Consider the following 19,617-nt stretch of genomic DNA (forward strand, 5'->3'; position numbering starts at 1 on the left):
TTTTCAAGATAAAATATTTAGATTTTATCTTAAATATAAATAAATGTATGTGAATAAATTTTAACATTTTCAAATTTATACAAATATTGCCACATCTCTCTTACAAAAACAGAAGATTGTACTGATATCATAAAATTTATTATAAACTTTAAATACTCTTTGAAAACTTTAAAATTATTGAATTAATTTTAAAATGTGAATTATTTTATTTACAAAATAAAACAAATCACATTTTAAAAGTAATTCAACAATTTAGAAGTTTACTTAATAAAATTTGATAGCTAAATAAAATAATGTTAACATTATTTTATTTAGCTATCAAAAAGATTTATGGACTGTTCATAAATTATGTAACAAAGATATGGGTGGGTGGGCGAGCATGGAAGTAATTGTTACAATGCATTACAAGGGAATGGCGAGTTCTGCAAAACAATGCTAGCATCTCAACCCTTGGGTAACAGAATGATTCATTTTTGTTTTTAAACGTTGCATAGTGAAGCATACTGTTTATGTTATTCCTTCGTATGTTATACAGGTATAACATATAAAACAGTATAATAGAAACAGTATGCTTCACTATGTTGTGTTCTCATGTTGTGTATTATTCCTTAGTAGAATTAAGGGAGCCAAACAAAAAAATGTTTTATGTAATTTTGAAGGTGGATATGTGCAAAGCATTATGGAGTATTACAGGGTGCTGAGACAATAGTCAAAAAGTATAAAAATAGCATTATGTAATTCATAGACAATCTTTATGTAAAAATAATTAGGTATATTTTTTAAAGTTAGCTTCAATCAAAAATTAAAAACCCATAGCAGGTAATCAAGATTACACTACTTATCACCAATTTTCTTTTGTTTATTCTGATGAAATACATTCGAAAATCTAAAAAATAACACCTAAAGTTTAAACAAAACTTTAAATGTCACTTATATTACCTAACAATTGAAACTGAATATGTAAAATGACTAAAATAGAAACAGGTTTTAATATACATACATGTTCTCTGTAAGAAGTAGCATCATCTAATGTATCCAGCACAATAGCATCACCAAGTAACATTCCAAAAACTGGAACATACACAAGAAATAAAACAATTTAATTAATAATTTTTAACAACGTTAATGTATAATAGAAGTCTTACAAGCTTAAATTTAATAATGCTCCACTCAATTCATATTCATATATGCTTGTCATCCCTATTTATTAAAATAAAAATAAAACAATTTAATTAAGAATTTTTAACAACGTTAATGTATAATAGAAGTCTTACAAGCTTAAATTTAATAATGCTCCACTCAATTCATATTCATATATATAAATGTTAAGGTTATTCATTAAAGAACTTATAATCCAAAAGATTAATAATGATTTTACTACAAAAATTATGTTGTCAAAAGATAAATCATAATGACAGGCAAGCAATAAAAAAAATTATAACAGATGATTGAAGACTATTCTAGAAATTTGTTATTGTTTTAGGTTTTATCATCAGGAGTTTTAAGAAACTGATGATGTAATAATTGTCAATAATAAATTTAATATTAATTAATAATATTGGTTTTCATAAAATGAACGGCATTAACATTTAGATGATCGATACAATACACATTGTAAGAAGCTTTTATAAATCAGATAATAAACTATAAATGTTCTTGGTGTAGTAATAATAACCATTATCTGTATCTAAAATGTCATTCAAAGGTAATTTTTGAATTTAGTGTGGTTCATCTCTTCTTCTCAAGCGCAATCAAATCAGATTTACGACATTCTTGCAAATATCATCAAGAATTTTAACTGCTAGACATGTTTCTATCCCGTTATTATTATTTTTCTCATCATATTTTACTGTTCAACTTTTTCTTTGATGATAGAATATTATCTTTCTACATCCATTTCATGAGTTTCAGATTCAAAACAAATATTAAAAAATTTGGAATTCAATCGAGAAAGCATTAAAAAAATACATATATACATTTTTGATGAAATTTATATTTTTTAAAGAACTCTAAACTATTCAGATCATAAAAATAATTTACAGATAATTTTAAAAATTTTACCTAAATATATTTCACTTAATAGATAATTAATTTAATACTAATATTAATANCTTTTAGTAATATTACTAACAAAAATTTAAACAAAAAAATTAAACTACTGTTATGAAAATCATTAATGACATAACTCAATATTAAAGATATATTATAGTCATGAACCAATGCTTAATAGTCTTAACATCATTTTTACTTTCCCATGTGGGTGTGTAGGGAACATGACTTTGTTCACTCTCCTTGAAGCTTTATAATTCCTGTGTTTTTTGTTGTAAATTTGTGAAATTTTGCTGGGAAATTTGTGTATTAGGGAAATTGATGCTATTAATTTTTGGTAGTTAAAGATTGACTGAGTGGGGAGATAAAGGGGTGTCATGTGTCATATCTCAAGTAGGGTCTGACTTAATGATGAGTTTACTCATTGCTAGCATTTACAATTACTTTACTTGTATTTTGAACTTTATTAATAATAATGTCTTATTTAAAACATAAAATAAGAGCTGCAGGTCAAGAAATAATTATCATAAAAAAGAGTCAACTGTATTCCTGTAAGGGAATGATGCTGGCCTGTCAATAGATTCTTCAGTCTGCTCAAGCATTTGTTAGCCTGGATCTTCTAGAACCTGCACATCAGACTACATTAAAAATATTTTCATTGTTTATATTAATCCAATCAATATCAATAGATTAAATTACTGATTAATTTCAATATAATATATATACCATATATATTAATGTATATTGTATAATGTAGTTTCATAATAATAATCTAAAATTTCACAATTTATGTAAATATGTAGTTCATTTCACTTTTACCAGATGGTGAAGTGTGTCCAAAAAAAACTGATGGATTTACAGAAACTCTTATTTACATTAGGAAAATAAATACAGCCACACAATTTTCTTTAATTAGTGAGTAAACTCAAAAAGATTTCCAATCTTTAAGAAAGCGTAATACGAGTATCATGCATTACTTTCACAATACTGAGATGATATTCTCTCTCTCTCTGTTATATAACATGTCTTTAGTAACAGTTATTATGTAATCTTTTAAATATTTCAGTATCTGTAAGAGGTGTTTTATAAACCAAATCTTTCACATAATCCCACAAGAAAAAGTCCAAAGGGTTATGTCAGGAGAGTGGAGTGGTGACTGAATTGATCCATCTCAACTCATCCATCAATGAGAAAAAACTTCATACAAAACTTCTATGGTACGACTTTAAGTAATTTGTAATTTTTAGATTTTAAATATGTGAAGTTTATCAATTATTTTGTCCAAGTAGTAATAATTAAGATAACAAATTATGTTATTGTAAAAATAAAACGGAATTTATGGTGGAAACGTTATGTAAACCTATGAGTCGTCTGGTGTTCTACTGTATATTTGGTGTTTGTATCGAAGTGAGGTATGTTTCACAAAAAATTTTATGTACGTTTTTTAGTTTTTATTTGTGTTCGGTTGTATCCATATAATGTTTTATATATATTTAGTTGGCTGAGGAGGGGCAAATGCCCGAAACGTAGATGTATAGCAAAGCGTTCNTGACTTGAAACAAGAACACACTATTCTTACTTTGTGCTTTGTACATTTTTATTGTGTATAAATAGAAACAAACTATTTCTGTGATAATTATTGATTCAAACTGTGCTAAATATTTCTGCCTCTCATATTGAACTGTGTATTATTGTCTTTGAAAAAGTCTTTAAAAAAATCATACACAAGCTAACTGGTTTTACCTAGCACAGCATCTTGTCATTTGTCATCTCTAAAAGGAGAACCCACATCTCTTACCAAGAACTGCATGCTTTGAGCACTTTTTACAAGAAAATCTTAACTCTGGACCTACCCATTGCACTGATAACCCCTAACAATGAGCTTGACATGCCAGCTTATTAGGTTTGCTGGCATATCGGATACAGGGTTAACAGAATTTTGTTGTATATGTATTATTTAATTAACATCACATCATGTCTTGTTACTGTTTTACTGATAAAAAAGAAACTTACTTTCCCCATTCAGGAAGGTTTTTTTTATATATTGAATCTAGAGGTAATACTTGTTGCTGTCCATTTGTGCGAGTATGCAGTTCTCGAGCCTGAAATATATAGAATTTAATGAAAATTTAATATTATAAAATCTTCACTTAACTCATTAGAAAAAGTCAAACAATTAATATTTACTTCTTTTAAAGTTAAATGAAAATTATTATTATTAATAGATTTAAGAAATTAAAAATAATAAAAATTCTAATATTGAAAATATAAAAATTTAATTTTATAACTGCAGTAAGTTTTAAAAAATAAATAAAATCTTGTAAACTTACTTTAGACATAGAATGTGTAATTAAACAATCCATATCTGATTGCATATGCCAAGATATAACACGAGCAATGTCATCATCTTCCACATAAGCAAGGTGACCAATCTAAATATTAAATTTTTAATTAATGTTCATTTCTTCAAAAGTTTTTTTATGTAAATATGTAAATAAATTAATATACAAGTGTTGATCATTTAATTTGTGAAATAATACTAGATTTTTCCTTATTGTCATCTTGTACATTATTTGAAGATTTGTGTCATGCTTGAAGTACTTCCCTTTGACATGTACTGTACATACTTCTGCCATCTCCACATCCATGCATCATATACTTTCTGGAATCTAGTTTCGGACATATGTTGAAAAGTTGTCATTTTGTGCCTCCTCATCACATGTGAAGCATTGCCTTTCAAGACTTTCTTCAGTGATGAAAACAAAAATTGCAAAGGGTTAAGACTAGTGAATGTATGGGATATTTCAAAACTTCTACTCTAACTGTAATATTGGCTGTCTAGCATTATCACAATGCAAAAACCACTTCACATTAACCAGTACTGGATATTTTTCATGAAAGACATGACCAAGTTTTTTCTAAGAATCTTAGTGTATCCTCAAGGTACAAAATTGTATTTGCACATTGTGTACTTCAAGGAATACAGATAAAACAAAAACCATTTGAGAAACATAGTTCTTGTTTCAAAATAATTGTCAATGACAAACTATTAATAAAGGATGTACAAATGAAATCAACATGACAGGACCTGATCAGCACCTATGGAGGCTGGCAACTGACACTCTTTCTCAAAAGATTGTGTAGAAAAAAATGTGGGAATAATCCTAGAAATTAAATGATGCATATTTTAATCTATTTTTATTTTTAAAAATATTACATACTTTTCCAAGAACACCAGGCTCATCAGCAGCTACTGTGAGAGAACATTCTCTTCTTTTTGCTTTTTCTAATTTAGTTTTGGCCACATGGCATTTTTCAATAGTTGCATTAATCTGAAGAATCTGAAAAGTAAATTAAATTAACATAATAATTAAACAGTTAAAAAAATCTTATATTATTGTTCAATGCTTTTAACAATACGGATTTTTTTACTTGATTAAAATTTTCAATTTAACAACTGTAAATAATAAAGATGAAAATATCACACCTACAAAACAAATTAGATAGATATAGAAAGTTGCACTTTGATATTAATAAGTGTTCTGTCCAATTCTTTTTCAGGCTATCAGAAATTTCCTATGATTTCTGTGTTTAGAAAATGCTATTGATTGACAAATCAATATAATTAAATAATAATTATGCTTATACACAAAACATATACAGTTTAAATAATTAAGGAATAATTCACTATATATAATTATTAATAAAAATTTATGTAATTTTAAGTACATATTCTGAATTATAAGATGCATTCAAAAAGTTACTTCATGGCATTTCCAAATTATTGCACTTAATGTAGATAATCAGCCTACCTAATCAGAACATTGTTATTAAATATTTATAAAAACTTTACATAAAGATAAAAAATTTATTATCTCTAAAGCTAAGCACATTCAATTATAATAGTATAAGAACATAAAATTTTAAGAAATAAAAATACGCAAGCTTATTATTTTTGAATTATTTTTGTTTTCTAAAATGCATTTTATACTTGTACCATATAATATTTAAATAAGATAATATTCATCATTGTCTTTTTATAAATTTCTTTGTGTTTCAACCACAATTTCCTAAGCCTAAATTGAATCGTTTGATCATTTAATAGGTGATTTAAACTTCAGTCAATCAGCTTTTCAAAGTTAGCATCCACAACCTACAAAGTTTCCCTATGTTAAGAATACACTGGCTCCACTAATATGAACACAAACAAGTACAAATAAAAAGTTTTCATCCTACTAGAAAACCTTTAAACTTCTCAATAACTAATGTTCCAAAAGAAAAAATAATAATAATACAAAATACAAATCAATCCAAATTTAAAAATTGGATGCATTCTCATTCTGAACATATTCTCTATTAAAAAACATAAAATATTCAATTCTTTTGGGATTTATTACTGACAATCCTAAAAATGATAAATTTTAAAATTAATAAAAGAATTTTGTTTCTAGAGATGCTTTACTCTTCCTATATAAGAACTTTTATATAATACCTGGTAACACTCTAAAACAGAGGTCAAACATTTTTCACAGCAGGCCACATAACTGAGAGAATGACAAGCCCGAGCCGCATAACCATTTTGTTCTATACAGCACACTGAATATACAAAAAATAAAGACAACCAACATATTTATTTACCAATATACAAACACAATTGCTGCAGCAAGCTTGTAATCACTTTTCTTAGAAACCTCATTGCAGGTACTTACACAAAAAGTGCTCTGATATCCAAAGTTGCAAAAAGTCACCAAATTTTTTATTTCACTGATTTTCCTAAAAATTATATTACTGTCAGATGCAAAAATCAGATTGGAGCAATTTTGGCATTTATACTTACACTTATTTTAATTTTTTCTACATAGTAAGTTTATCTACAATCTATGATATTTGTGGCACAGTGCAGCAGCGGACCGGATGAACTAACCTTGCAGGCAGTAGTTTGGTGACCCTTGCTCTAAAACATTAACTTCCATGTCTTTCTAATCAGTTTGGTTGTTTCAAATTAATGCAACATAAGCAACAAATAAAAAATTTTAAAAATGAATAATTTTATATAATATTTTAAAATATTAAAGTATTAATTATATGAGATATGTTAAATACTATTAATGTGTTTTTTTAACACGTTGTCTTCTTAGAGAAGGCCAGATGCCAAGACAGTAATGACATTAGCCTATCACTCTTATGATCCAGGTTCAAGTCTGGATCACAAACCTCAGAAATTTTTTGTAGGTGGTCTATCCCAGATAAATTGGGCCTTATTCCTCACCATCTAGTTTCCTCCATTATGGGCATGGCAGAACCCATGACAAGAATAGAACAGACTTTCTTAGTGCCCATAGGGCAAAAACAGTAAAATAAATATAAAAAAAGTGCTTTATATTCAAAGCATTCCATTTAATACAATGATTATCCTTAGCAAAATCATATGTTAAATATGTTGGTGTAAATAAACATAAGTAATTGACTAATATAAAATGTTTAAAATAAATAATAAAAAGTATACCATAATAATTTCTATATTATTTGTTAATTTGCACATCATTTTACAAATTATATAATTAGATATCTTATTTATTTATTATATTAATGTTTTAAAATATACTTTTAAAAATTATTACAGAAAATTACCGTCTGTATACTTTGTATTGAAAGACCAGATTTTTTTAATTCATTCCTAAGCCGATTTTCTTCATTTGATGCGGCCTTTGCTGCAGCTTTAAAAATTTATTAATAATTATTAATTATTTCATAATAACAAAATAATATAAATATTAAAAATTATATAAAATATATACTTTAACATACTTTCTAATTCACTCAAAAGTTGCTGACTAGTTTCAAATAATGTCTCATATGTTTTTTTAGCTGTTAGAAGTTTATCTCTTTCTTTTGCAAGTTTTCCCATTTCCATTTGTTTTTGAGCCTCTGTTAACATAAATTTTAGTAATTAATATTTCAATTTAAAAATAATAATACTTACTAGAACTTTGTCTGAAAACCTCATCATAAAAACAAGTTTTTCTAGCATTTTACATACTTTTAAACTTATATATGAACAATTAAAATATAAACATAACTAAGAATCAGAAAAACAAAACATAATCAACATACACAATTATTTATGTTAAAAACTATAACCTTAAACAATGAGCACAAGACCATCAACAACACTTAGTAAAAGGTCACTTTATGTCAGTATTAATCAAATATGCAACCAATAAAAAACTTAATGAAAACTGAGAAGAGATTAAACTTATCCAAATAACAAAATAAAAATATCTAATAATGATAGCAGAGGAGCTTTGAATAATTGAAAAGTTTTATAAAGGTGAAAAAATAACAAAATCTGAAAAAAGAAACAAATTTGTTAAACTTATGAATTGGGCCTAAACTCTATGAAAAGCAAAAATGCCAAGAAACTTGTGTTTAAATTTTATTGCATATCAATATTTTCTATATATAGATAACATTGACAAGGTCATTGCAAAAAATAAGCAGTTTTTAAATCATGGCCTAAATAAACTCAATTTTTCAAATGAATTTAAAGTTCAAAAGCTAATTGAACGGTTAACCTTAATTTATGGGTAAGTGTGAAAAACTGTATATATATTGTTAAACTGGATTAGATTGGATTGTATTAATGGGATAAGGTAATGCAACACAAGGACAATCTACTAAGCTCTTGAGAAAATTTCCTATAAGAGACTAGATTTAAGTGTTAGATATTGAAGAAAACCTGGAAAATTCCATACAACCAGCTGTTGGCCAGATGTGGCCACTGATGGGTTATTGTTAAATTATATATTGTTATCCTTTTTTGTTTTCATATAAGTTTATTATAACCTAAAGACAATGAGTTTTAACTCCTCAAAAGTACTTGATAAATTAAAACAAAGTTCTTGAGAAAAAAGCCATATTTTATTTTTTTGACTATAAATACCAGGAGTAACAACAACACTTAATTATACAAATGCTCAAAAATTCAGAAAGGAAAAAATACAAGTAAAAAAATTATGGCGAAATTAGTTTTATCAATTTTTATATTCTATTCACTTAGACAAACTACATTAATATTTATTACCAATTTAATAACTAAAATCTTAAAATATAATATAAACAGAAAATCAATTCTAGTATTATTATTATTTATATTTAATATTTAAATATGAAAAGATATACAGAATGATCATAATTAAAGAGTAGATGTTCAAGGTTCTCTTTAGAAAAAATTTATTGGAAAAATCTCAACCAAATTTGTATAGTTTTAATTTTTGGAAAAAATTTTACTTCAAAATTCAGCCACTAGGATGAAATTTGGTACTTTTAATGTGAATGTTACATATGTTTTCTAACAAATTTTGGGAGTTAAGAAATTAAATGCAATAATTTTATTTCAATTACAAATGTGGTTACAGATGTGAAATGTAAAATTGATGATTAGATCAAAAATATGGTTCTATACATGCTCCATTTCCATGCTCTAAAAATTGCATTTGCTGCACAATACACTTGACAGCAGAATGTAACAGTGCAGAGTTGTTGCACATTATGAAATTCTGTATAAAAATGTTAATGTATAAAATGTTCACATTAAGGGAACAGTAGTACCATATTTTCTCTTAACAGCTGAATTTTGAAGTAACATTTTTTCCTGAAAATCAAAACCAGATACTTGAGAAATCTCAGCCAAATATGGTGTACCAAAATTGCCCAATGTTCTCTCTATAGAGAGCTCTGAACACCTACTCTTTAATTATGATTACTCTGTATATAAAATTATTCCTACCATTATAAAATAGAAAATGAATATCATATGGTGGAACAGTTATCCCAAGAGGTAAATCTGGTAGATTAGGTGTGCAACGTAGAATATATTCTTTTCCATTAACACCAGGTGTGTTTTCCAGAATTGTCAGATGCTGTATTTAAAAAAAAAAATATATATATATATATATATTTAGTGAATTTTTTTCAGTACTAAATTGTATTACATATTATAAAATGAAAATTATACTACAAAAAGAGTAAACTGGATAATATGATTAAAATTTGCAGCCCGGCATTGTGATGATGTCACAATAAATAATTTCTTGTTTAATTGTAAAATTATGTACCATGTATAAAAATATTTATCAGAATTTACTTACTTCCAGAAAAGCTTGACCTCTTGAAATGGGTACTTCAATAGATGTCACATTTCCAACCATACGGGGAATTTCACCAGGAGTAGGAGCAGTAATTTGTACATTTAAAGTTCCACTTAAAAGAAGACCTGCTAAATTATCATACTGATCCTAAAAAAAAATTATTTGAACAAACATATATCTATATAAACACAAAAAGTTAAAAATTAATTTTTATGTACTGTATAGTATACTACTACTACTACTACATTACTAGATACTATATTAGAGGCAGTCTCTGTTTGTTTGTAACATGTAGTAGACCAAACGGGGGTAAAAGTCATTAAAATGCAAATCAAATTAGCTGTTACATGATTTTTCCATGAGGTGTGTTTTGTGCTAGCGAATAACACTGAGTGTGAAAATCATCACCTGACTAAATATAGTGACTAGTGGAGAAATATATACATCTCATCTCTCTGTTACCCTAGTTTACATGTGCCCTATGAGTGTGTATCATATGCAGATTTCTATACTTTTCTTGATAAAAGTATTTAATATAGCATTCCAAGCCTGAGTGATCATCGTAGTTATAGGAAGCCAAATAATAATAAAAAAAAAACGTAAACATTGAGATGCTTGAAATAATAAAACATTTTGAAAGAAACAAGAGCATATATGACATTCTATGTGCAACAGACCTAAAGGAATCTACAGTGTGCACTATCAGAGACAATACTGTAAAAATAAAGGAAACTTGTATAGTAGAAACAATTGTGAGTGCTGCAAAATCTAGTAGAAGATCTAGAGAAACAAAAAAAATGTAAAAACTTTTAAGTTTAGTGTTAAGTATCAAATATGAGACAAAGACATAATCAGAAGTAAGCTTTCTCACAATTAAACAAAACACATTAGCTATATATAAAGACCTTAAAATCTCCAAATCCTGCAGAATTACCATCTTTTGGTGATAGAAGCAACTGTTTTAATAGTCTCAAACTTTTTTCCCACAATGTTAAACTGTTGGCAAAGCCTTGAGTTAAGACATGGAAGCTATGAAATCATTTCCACCTGATTGAAGCAACTGATTGAAAAAAAGATAACTACACATTGGATCATGCTATTTCAAAAGCACTTTATCATCAAAAAATCTGGACTGTGTGATTTTACTGATATATAGTCTTTATCAGCTGATTTTGTACTTTAATTTGCAGTTTAGTAATTTTAAAATTTTAAAATTACTTCTTTTCTTAATTTTTCCATACAGTACAGATTAGCATTACAAAATATGAAGTGTATGAGAAAAGTAATGAAATTGGCATCACTGAGAGCAATCTGGCAACATGCAGGCTTCCCTTTCACGTAGCTTGTATGTCAGTCCCTCCTACAGTTTCAACCTCATGCAGTAACTATGCGACTGTAGAGAGAGTGCTAAGTGAAGTTTTGTTTTTGTATTGCATTACAGAAAATGGAACAGTGAAATTTGGAGCAACAGTATACCATCAAATTTTGTGTTAAGCTTGGTGAATCTGCAAGTTTTACCTATGAAAAGTTGCAACAAGCCTATGGAGAACATTCCTTATCAAGAGCACAAGTTTTTCTGGAGGCACAAAGCATTTTTGGAGGGCTGAGAAGCATTAGATGACGAACCTTGCTCAGGGAGGCCTTCAACATTGATAACTGCAGAAAATGTGGAGCAAGTGAGGGCTCTTGTGAGGTCAGACCATTGACTAACATTGAGGGTGATGAGTTAAATTTGAATTGTTTTACCCTTCATCAGATTTTGACTCAAAATTTGGGCTTGAGAAAGTTGTGTGCCAAGATGATGCCAGAAAACTTCATGATTGAACAGAAAGACAATTGGATGCAAGTGTGCCTTGACCTTCTCAACAGAACTGAAAAAAAAAATGTCAAAGTGAATAGTGGCACACTGACAAAGCCCCTTGACTGAAGAAAGCTCACATGAGCAAATCAAAAATCAAGTCCGTGCTCATTTGTTTTTTGACAGTATGGGGGATCATTCACAAAGAATTTGTGCCTCCAGAACAAACTGTGAACCAATTTCTTTTATAAAGAAGTCTTTGAAATTTTTAAAAAATTAAAAAGCCCAAAAGATACTTAAAGATATCTCTTAAACTAATGAGTTAAAATTACCCAGTATTTTCCGATTTCGACTCAATTGTTTTTTTTAGTTTCTTCGAAAATTTCACTCAACTTACATTGCGGACTTTACAAGTTTTACCTTTAAAAATAACTATTTTGCAGTTACAACAGAGTACTTTCATCAGAAGGAGGGAATAGCAATGGGATCAGTGGTGGGCCTGAAGTTGGCTGAAATATGCATGATCTCAATCGATGAAAAAAATCTTCCAATTAAGAGTATTGTCTTCTATGCGAGATATGTATATGACATATTAATTTTATATGATTCTGATATTACTACAGCACAGTACATTGAAAGTTATGCAAATACTTTGAACAAAAATATCAAATTTACTTATGAAGAAGAGATACATAATAAAATTAAATACTTGGATGTCATAATAACGAGACAGAAAGAAAAAGTATTGTTTTGTAAGTATGAAAAGACATGTAATATCAATAAGATAATTAACTACAGATCATACTGTCCTGAAAAAATTAAACAAAATGTATTTCTTATGGAATTGCAGAAAATATATAATAGAACATCTTTGCAAAAATATATAGATATTGAGGTTAAAGAAGTTTTTAAGAAATATTTGTTAAACAACTATCCACAGCAACTTATATATAAATGGCATGATTAACTACAGACATACTGTCCAGAAAAAATTAAATGAAATGTATTTCTTATGGAATTGCAGAAAATATATAATAGAACATCTTTACAAAAATATATAGATATTGAGGTTAAAGAAGTTTTTAAGAAATATTTGTTAAACAACTATCCACAGCAACTTATATATAAATGGCATGATCTTTATATTAATAATAGATTTAATGTTAAAAATAAAAAAATTGATAATGTATTTATTAAAATTCCTTATATTAAAAAACTGTATGAAAAATATAAATATTTCTTAGGTAACCACCCAGTGAATCTGATAGGAAAACAAAATAATAGATTTAGTAAAAGCATTTATTTAATAAACAAAGGAAGGTCTACAATTCAGAAGAATCTTTTGGATGTGGCTGGAGTCATTTATAAACTTCAATGTACATGCACAGATAAGAAGGTTTACATCGGAGAGACAGGAAGAAAACTTGGAATAAGACTGAAAGAGCATGAAGCGGCAATACAATTAAAAAGAATAGAATCTCCCTGGTATTAACATTGTAGTAATAACACCTGTACTATTAATCATAATAACATAAAAATATTGTATAAAATAGAAAACTTATTTGTAAGACGCATTGTGGAACACTATTGTATTAAAAGTTATGCAAATACTATTAATTTGAATACAGGAGTCAACATAGATGCATGCTGGAATAGGCTAATCAAATATAAGAGTACAGATAATGTTAAACAAAATAACCACTGAAGAGGCTGTAAAGTGAAATGCATTTGGTGAAAATGTTTAATAAAGTAAGAAAGTTTTGATTGACTTCAATTCTTTCCACTTGAGTGTTTTTTAGTTTCTTCGAAATCAGAAAAAACTGAATAATTTTAACTTGTTAGTTTAAGAGATATCTTTAAGTATCTTTTGGGCTTTTTAATTTTTTTTTAAATTTATTGAATAAACCGATCCCATTGCTTTTATTTATATTTTTATACTTTGAAGTCTTTGAAAGTCTCAGAAAAAGGGTGCTTTACATCAGATGGGACATTGCAAACACTTGGATACTCTACCATGACAATGCCCTTCACATGGCCATCTCCATCAACCAGTTTTTGACAGAAACAGGGATTCCTGTGGTTCCCAGGCCATCTATTTGCCTGATCTCAGTCCATGCGACTTTTTTTTTGTTCCCCAAGATCAAAACCCATTTGAAAAGATGTCATCTTGGTACTGTTGATAACATCCAAAGGAGCATAACTGTGGAGCTGCAGGCAATTCCAGTTGAAGCCTTCCAGCACTGCTATGAAGACTGGCAACAATGTCTCCATCAATGTACAGCTGCCTAAGAAAACTAAAGGAATTATATAACTAACATATAAAAATAAAATAAAATTGTTACATAAAAAAATTTGTCTCATTGTTTTTATGCCCCACCATGTAATTATGTATCTTCTCAATGGTAGTCTTCCTACAAAATAGTACTACAAAAAGAAAAAAAAACAGATTCTTTTACTATTCCAATATTCATTTCCTCAATCATGCTGAATATTTTTGATTTTCAATGATTTAATGAAATGCAGTATGACCCAATCATGCTGCATTAAATGACATATTTACCTTCTGATTAGCACAAAATTATATCTGACATAACATTGTAGAATTCTTAATCATTCCATGATTACTAATCTGATTACCATACAAACTGTTTCATTTCTAAATTATCTTAGATAATTTAGAAATGAAACAGTTTTTTTATTGATATCAGTGAAGCTTCTGATTATTATTCCAAGCCTTTTGATAAACATTTCGTAAAATGATTTTGACATCTATCTCATTTTTACAGCTTGGTTCAATAACTACTTGTTACATATTTATAAAGTTAAAATTAATGATTAAGTTTTTTAGATTTCTGACCCCTCTGTGGAATTCAGCAAGAATCTTTTTTTACAGCTTATATTAATGGAAATCTTACTAGTCTTAACTCAACTGTAGCAGCATATGCTGTTGTTGCTATAAGGACCTTGAATAAGTTCTTGCTGTTTTTTTGTGAAAATTAACACTTTATTTTAAAAAAGTTGTAATAAACACGTTACTGAAAGTATTGTCCATCGCTAGCCACTACTTTCTCCCATCATTCTGGCAGCATTTGAATTCCACGTCGGAAAAACGACACGTCTTTTGAGGTTATCCAAGAATCAACCCATTTTTTGGCATCTTCATAAGAATGGAAGTGCTGCTCAGCCAGGCCATGTGCCATCGATTGAAACAAGTGATAATCCGAAGGGGCGATGTCTGGTGAATACGGCGGGTGGGGTAGGACTTCCCATTTAAGCGTTTCCAAGTACGTTTTCACNCTTAATGTTGTTTTGAAGATCATCATTAGTCTCAAACCTCTGCCTTCCTAGCCATATTTTTAGTTCAGGAAAAAGATGTGAAGAATTCCACCCAGCTTGGAACTTTTTAAATACCCAGCATATTTAGTGCTGAGAGACTTCCACCTTTTCCCTCAACTGAAAACATGACTAGGAGGGCAGAGGTTTGAGACTAATGATGATCTTCAAAACAATGTTAATGTCCATCTCAAAGTCACCAGAGGCAACATTCTGTAAGGAGTCAGTCCATTTGTTATTTTATGTTTTTGGGCATTATTTTTAGTTATTTTCTTTTTGGGAATTATCTTTTTTTTTTAAGGACACATTCCTAAACCCTCTTTGTGCAAACAAAATCAAAAAGGCAGAGATACTAATTTTACATCAGTGGCTGATTCTGTGATGCAAAATAATGTAAATTAGGGCAGTGCAGAGCTGCACTGAACATTGGATAAAAGATGGCACATCCAATACAGTCATGTGGTGTAACTCCTGGAGACAACTGTTGTAGACATGTCTCTGAGAAGTGATTAGAGTAAGAAGTATCCTTTGTTTGAGTATTTCTTTTTTAGGGAGAGATTGGATTTTTAGATTTGTTATTATATGAAATAAGACTTTCTTTGATTGTTTATTCTTTGTTTTTGTTACTTGACTATTTGAGTATTTGACAAATATACTAACTGTTGGTAGAATTAACCAATTGTTGTTTTTTCTTATTATTCAATTTAATAAAAATTTTCATTGTGAACAGTTACTTATACATTTTTGTTGAATTATTATTATTATTCTTACTATTGCTTTTGGTTCTCATAAAAGTCCAGGCCTGATACTTGAACCCTAACATTGTGTAACCCTTTTTTTCCTTTTGTACGCAGTGCATTACAATTCTATGAAGAGGGAATTGCAAACCCATCCACAGATATGACAAATGCCTCAATCTAAATGGTGATTATGTAATCACCATTTAGAGACATAAGTGTAAACAATAAATTCATTTTATTATTTACACTTTATTTTATGGACCACTGGAAGTTGGAAAAAAACCACCCTCATATATTATTAATCAATAATATTCTCAATTAGGCACATTACTGTATGCAATATTCAATTTACAACATTTGCTCTTCAGAAAAACTCATTGAAAAAGCTTGTAGTTGTTGTATAAAAGAAAAAATTATTTGAGCAGGCCTACTACAAGATAATGAACTAAATCAATTCAGATAAAACCAAGCATAATTAGAGATTATAATAATGGAATGTCTGACACACATCAATCAGATCAAATGCTTCCTGATTATTCAATGCTAAGAAAAATAATCAGATAACTAAAAAAATTTCATTATATATTCTGGAAATAATTATATATGATGTACAGTAAGACACTGTTTAACACTGCCTGGATTAACATTGATTCAGTATAACGCAATCTGCTCAAAGCCTAAAAAAAAGCTCAAAATTTATGTGGCATTGCATTGATTCGTATATAATACGATTATTTATGAACACAAACCAATCAGCAAAAGATGGCAATTCATTGCAGCACTCACTTGGCAAGAACGAAGTGTGCAAGAAGTTATGGCTAAAGGAATCCAAGAATTCTCAATGAGAAGAGACTATCGCTGTATTGTTAGGTTGATCAAATTGTCAACCTAAGCAATATGGCAGAACTAAGAGATGTAGATGAGCAGGATATTGAGGAGTTACTATAGGTTTCTGGTGAGAGCCTTACCAATGATGATCTTCAAAAACTGGCAGAACAAGGAATTCATGTAGAAGTGGAAAATAGAGATTCTAAAAACGAAGAACCCAAAGAATTTCTCTACAGATTTCTTTTGTAAAAGTTCGATAACAATAACCAAAATTGTTGATCAAATTGTAGCAAATGATCCAGATTTTGAAAGAAGTGCAAAAGCAAGATGAGGCATTTTGGATGCAATCTCCTGCTACCGACATTTGCTTACAGAAAGAAAAACAGTGACAAATGTAACTACATGACTTTATCGCAAAAAACAAGAATTTCAGAAGAGCCAGGACCTTCATCACAAAAATGAACTTTACATTTCTGTGTGTTTATGTTATTCAACATATATTATTATGCAAATTAATATAAAACTAACTTAAAATTAAAGTAAAATCTGTTTATTTTTGGTCACGTGTTCCCCTTCCCTATTTACTGTGTTAAAATGACCTTGTTTAAAATTAAATCTGATTAAATATTTTTTGAACACCATTAATGCCTGCCAGTAAAAGTCAGCAAAATGTATCAAAATATTTATTTAATGTAAATATAGAAAAAAAGATTATAAAATGATTTTTGCCTATTATTATATGCATATTATTAATATTAAATTTCATATTTATGGAACAAAAGCATATTAGACATAAGGTGTTTCATATTCATCTAGATACTCGTCAATAGAACTTACTAGGACTCCATAAAAAATAATGAAGTTATTATGTATATGTATATGTATAAATCCTAAAATTTTGAGATATTTTTAAAGTTTTCTTGTATCTTAAAAAATATTATGACAATGAAATACTTCAAAAAATATGAAAACTGTACACAAATTACATTGTGAATGAAATACTAAACTTTTATAAAGTAAAAATATTTTATGAAAAAACATAAGTCAAATCATCCCAAAATCTTAGGACCCTTTTTTGCATGCACAGCAGCTTACATGAAAATTTTAGTTCAAGAATAGCAGTTAGTTGCAAACATGTGTACTTTGTCAAATTTATAAAACTTAAAAAATTCCTGGGATTTGAATTCATTTTTCCTGGGAATCAATCCTCAGAATTTGGCCAGGATTTTCAAGAATTCCTATACCAGAAACAGTAGTGTATACTAGCAAAACCTACACAAATATACTAGTGTATAATGTATATGTATGTAAGTTTAGTTTCTGTTTACTAAAACTAAGACTATACATATATAATAATATATTGCTATATATGTAAAGAAAGATTGAACATGAACATAAACAAGCATAAAAACATTGCATAACAAAGATAAAATTAGTAAAAATAAAAAGTATTAACATGAATGATTTTCCAGAATAAAGTTAACAAAATGTCATTAATGGTGTCACCACTCATTGATTAATAGGCAAAAAATCAGTTATATCAACATTTGTCTATACAATAACTATATATTTAGAAAGCCTAATTTGCACAAATATTTTTGCAAATGATAGTAAAAATTACCATCATCTTTAAATAAATCAGAAGATTCATCAAAATTTTAGAAGCCATTCACTAATTTTCACTAGTGTGTTGATTTCCTTTCAGAGTCATTTGCCCTCATTCATTTTCTGAGTCAAAATTGTATATGTCAAGGTTTTATTGAAACTTAAGTAAATACTTTAGAGTCAATCTTGATTATATTAATGTGATGTAGTTCTGAACTGCAAATAAAATTTCTGAAAATGTTTAACAAATAAATTTGTTTAAGACTATACACTGTTTATTTTAATAGTAACAGCAAAGAAATAACACCATATATATTGACTGCATAAATTTATCAAAATCTAGGAAATACATTAACAGTATTGCTTTTAGCAATAAATGCAGATAAAAACTAATCATTATGTCTGTATGAAGTTTCAAAAAAAAATAACAAATATATCAGCTCTTGTTTCATTTGTGCAGTACTTATTATCTAGATATAAATTAAATAGTGAGAGAAATTTTTACCAATTTTGCAACTTTCTGGTTCTTTAGGAAATACAAGAAGATCTCGAGCATAAACTGGATGTCCAGAAGGATTATAAGAGCGTATTTTACAATGTGGAAGAGGCCTGTAAAAAAACAGAAATATAATTAAATTAATTTCATATACAGTGCCATTCCATTAACCTGGCATTGTTGGGACTGATAGAGTGCTGGGTTATCAAATTTGCTGTCTTATTGGATGATGGAAATTTTTCCATGTTTTTATCCTCTTGACAGAATTTTATATATCTTCATGTATAAAACTGTACAAATCTGCCTTTTATGATTGTTTAATATCACCATATCAATTTTTTCCAGGCTATCCCTACTCTTGGTTGACTTGAAACAAGAACACACTATTCTTACTTTGTGCTTTGTACATTTTTATTGTGTATAAATAGAAACAAACTATTTCTGTGATAATTATTGATTCAAACTGTGCTAAATATTTCTGCCTCTCATATTGAACTGTGTATTATTGTCTTTGAAAAAGTCTTTAAAAAAATCATACACAAGCTAACTGGTTTTACCTAGCACAGCATCTTGTCATTTGTCATCTCTAAAAGGAGAACCCACATCTCTTACCAAGAA

General features: G+C 28.3%; 1 protein-coding gene across 1 annotated transcript in view; it reads right to left on the reverse strand.

Annotated features, from left to right (window-relative positions):
- The window catches only part of LOC111619035 (structural maintenance of chromosomes flexible hinge domain-containing protein 1-like), a 260,024-nt gene that overhangs the window by 6,336 nt on the left and 234,071 nt on the right, over positions 1-19,617 (reverse strand). Inside the window, exons 38-46 of the mRNA XM_023360677.1 lie at positions 10,200-10,346; positions 9,839-9,971; positions 7,858-7,977; positions 7,681-7,766; positions 5,271-5,390; positions 4,380-4,481; positions 4,063-4,151; positions 3,926-3,957; positions 1,001-1,071 (exon numbers count right to left, since the gene is read on the reverse strand). Coding sequence (XP_023216445.1) covers positions 1,001-1,071; positions 3,926-3,957; positions 4,063-4,151; positions 4,380-4,481; positions 5,271-5,390; positions 7,681-7,766; positions 7,858-7,977; positions 9,839-9,971; positions 10,200-10,346 — 900 coding nt within the window. The remainder of the gene's footprint in view (positions 1-1,000; positions 1,072-3,925; positions 3,958-4,062; positions 4,152-4,379; positions 4,482-5,270; positions 5,391-7,680; positions 7,767-7,857; positions 7,978-9,838; positions 9,972-10,199; positions 10,347-19,617) is intronic.

This window comes from Centruroides sculpturatus, unplaced genomic scaffold (genome assembly GCF_000671375.1).
Source record: "Centruroides sculpturatus isolate CEXI.00-Female unplaced genomic scaffold, Cexi_2.0 scaffold38, whole genome shotgun sequence".
Taxonomy (NCBI): domain Eukaryota; kingdom Metazoa; phylum Arthropoda; class Arachnida; order Scorpiones; family Buthidae; genus Centruroides; species Centruroides sculpturatus.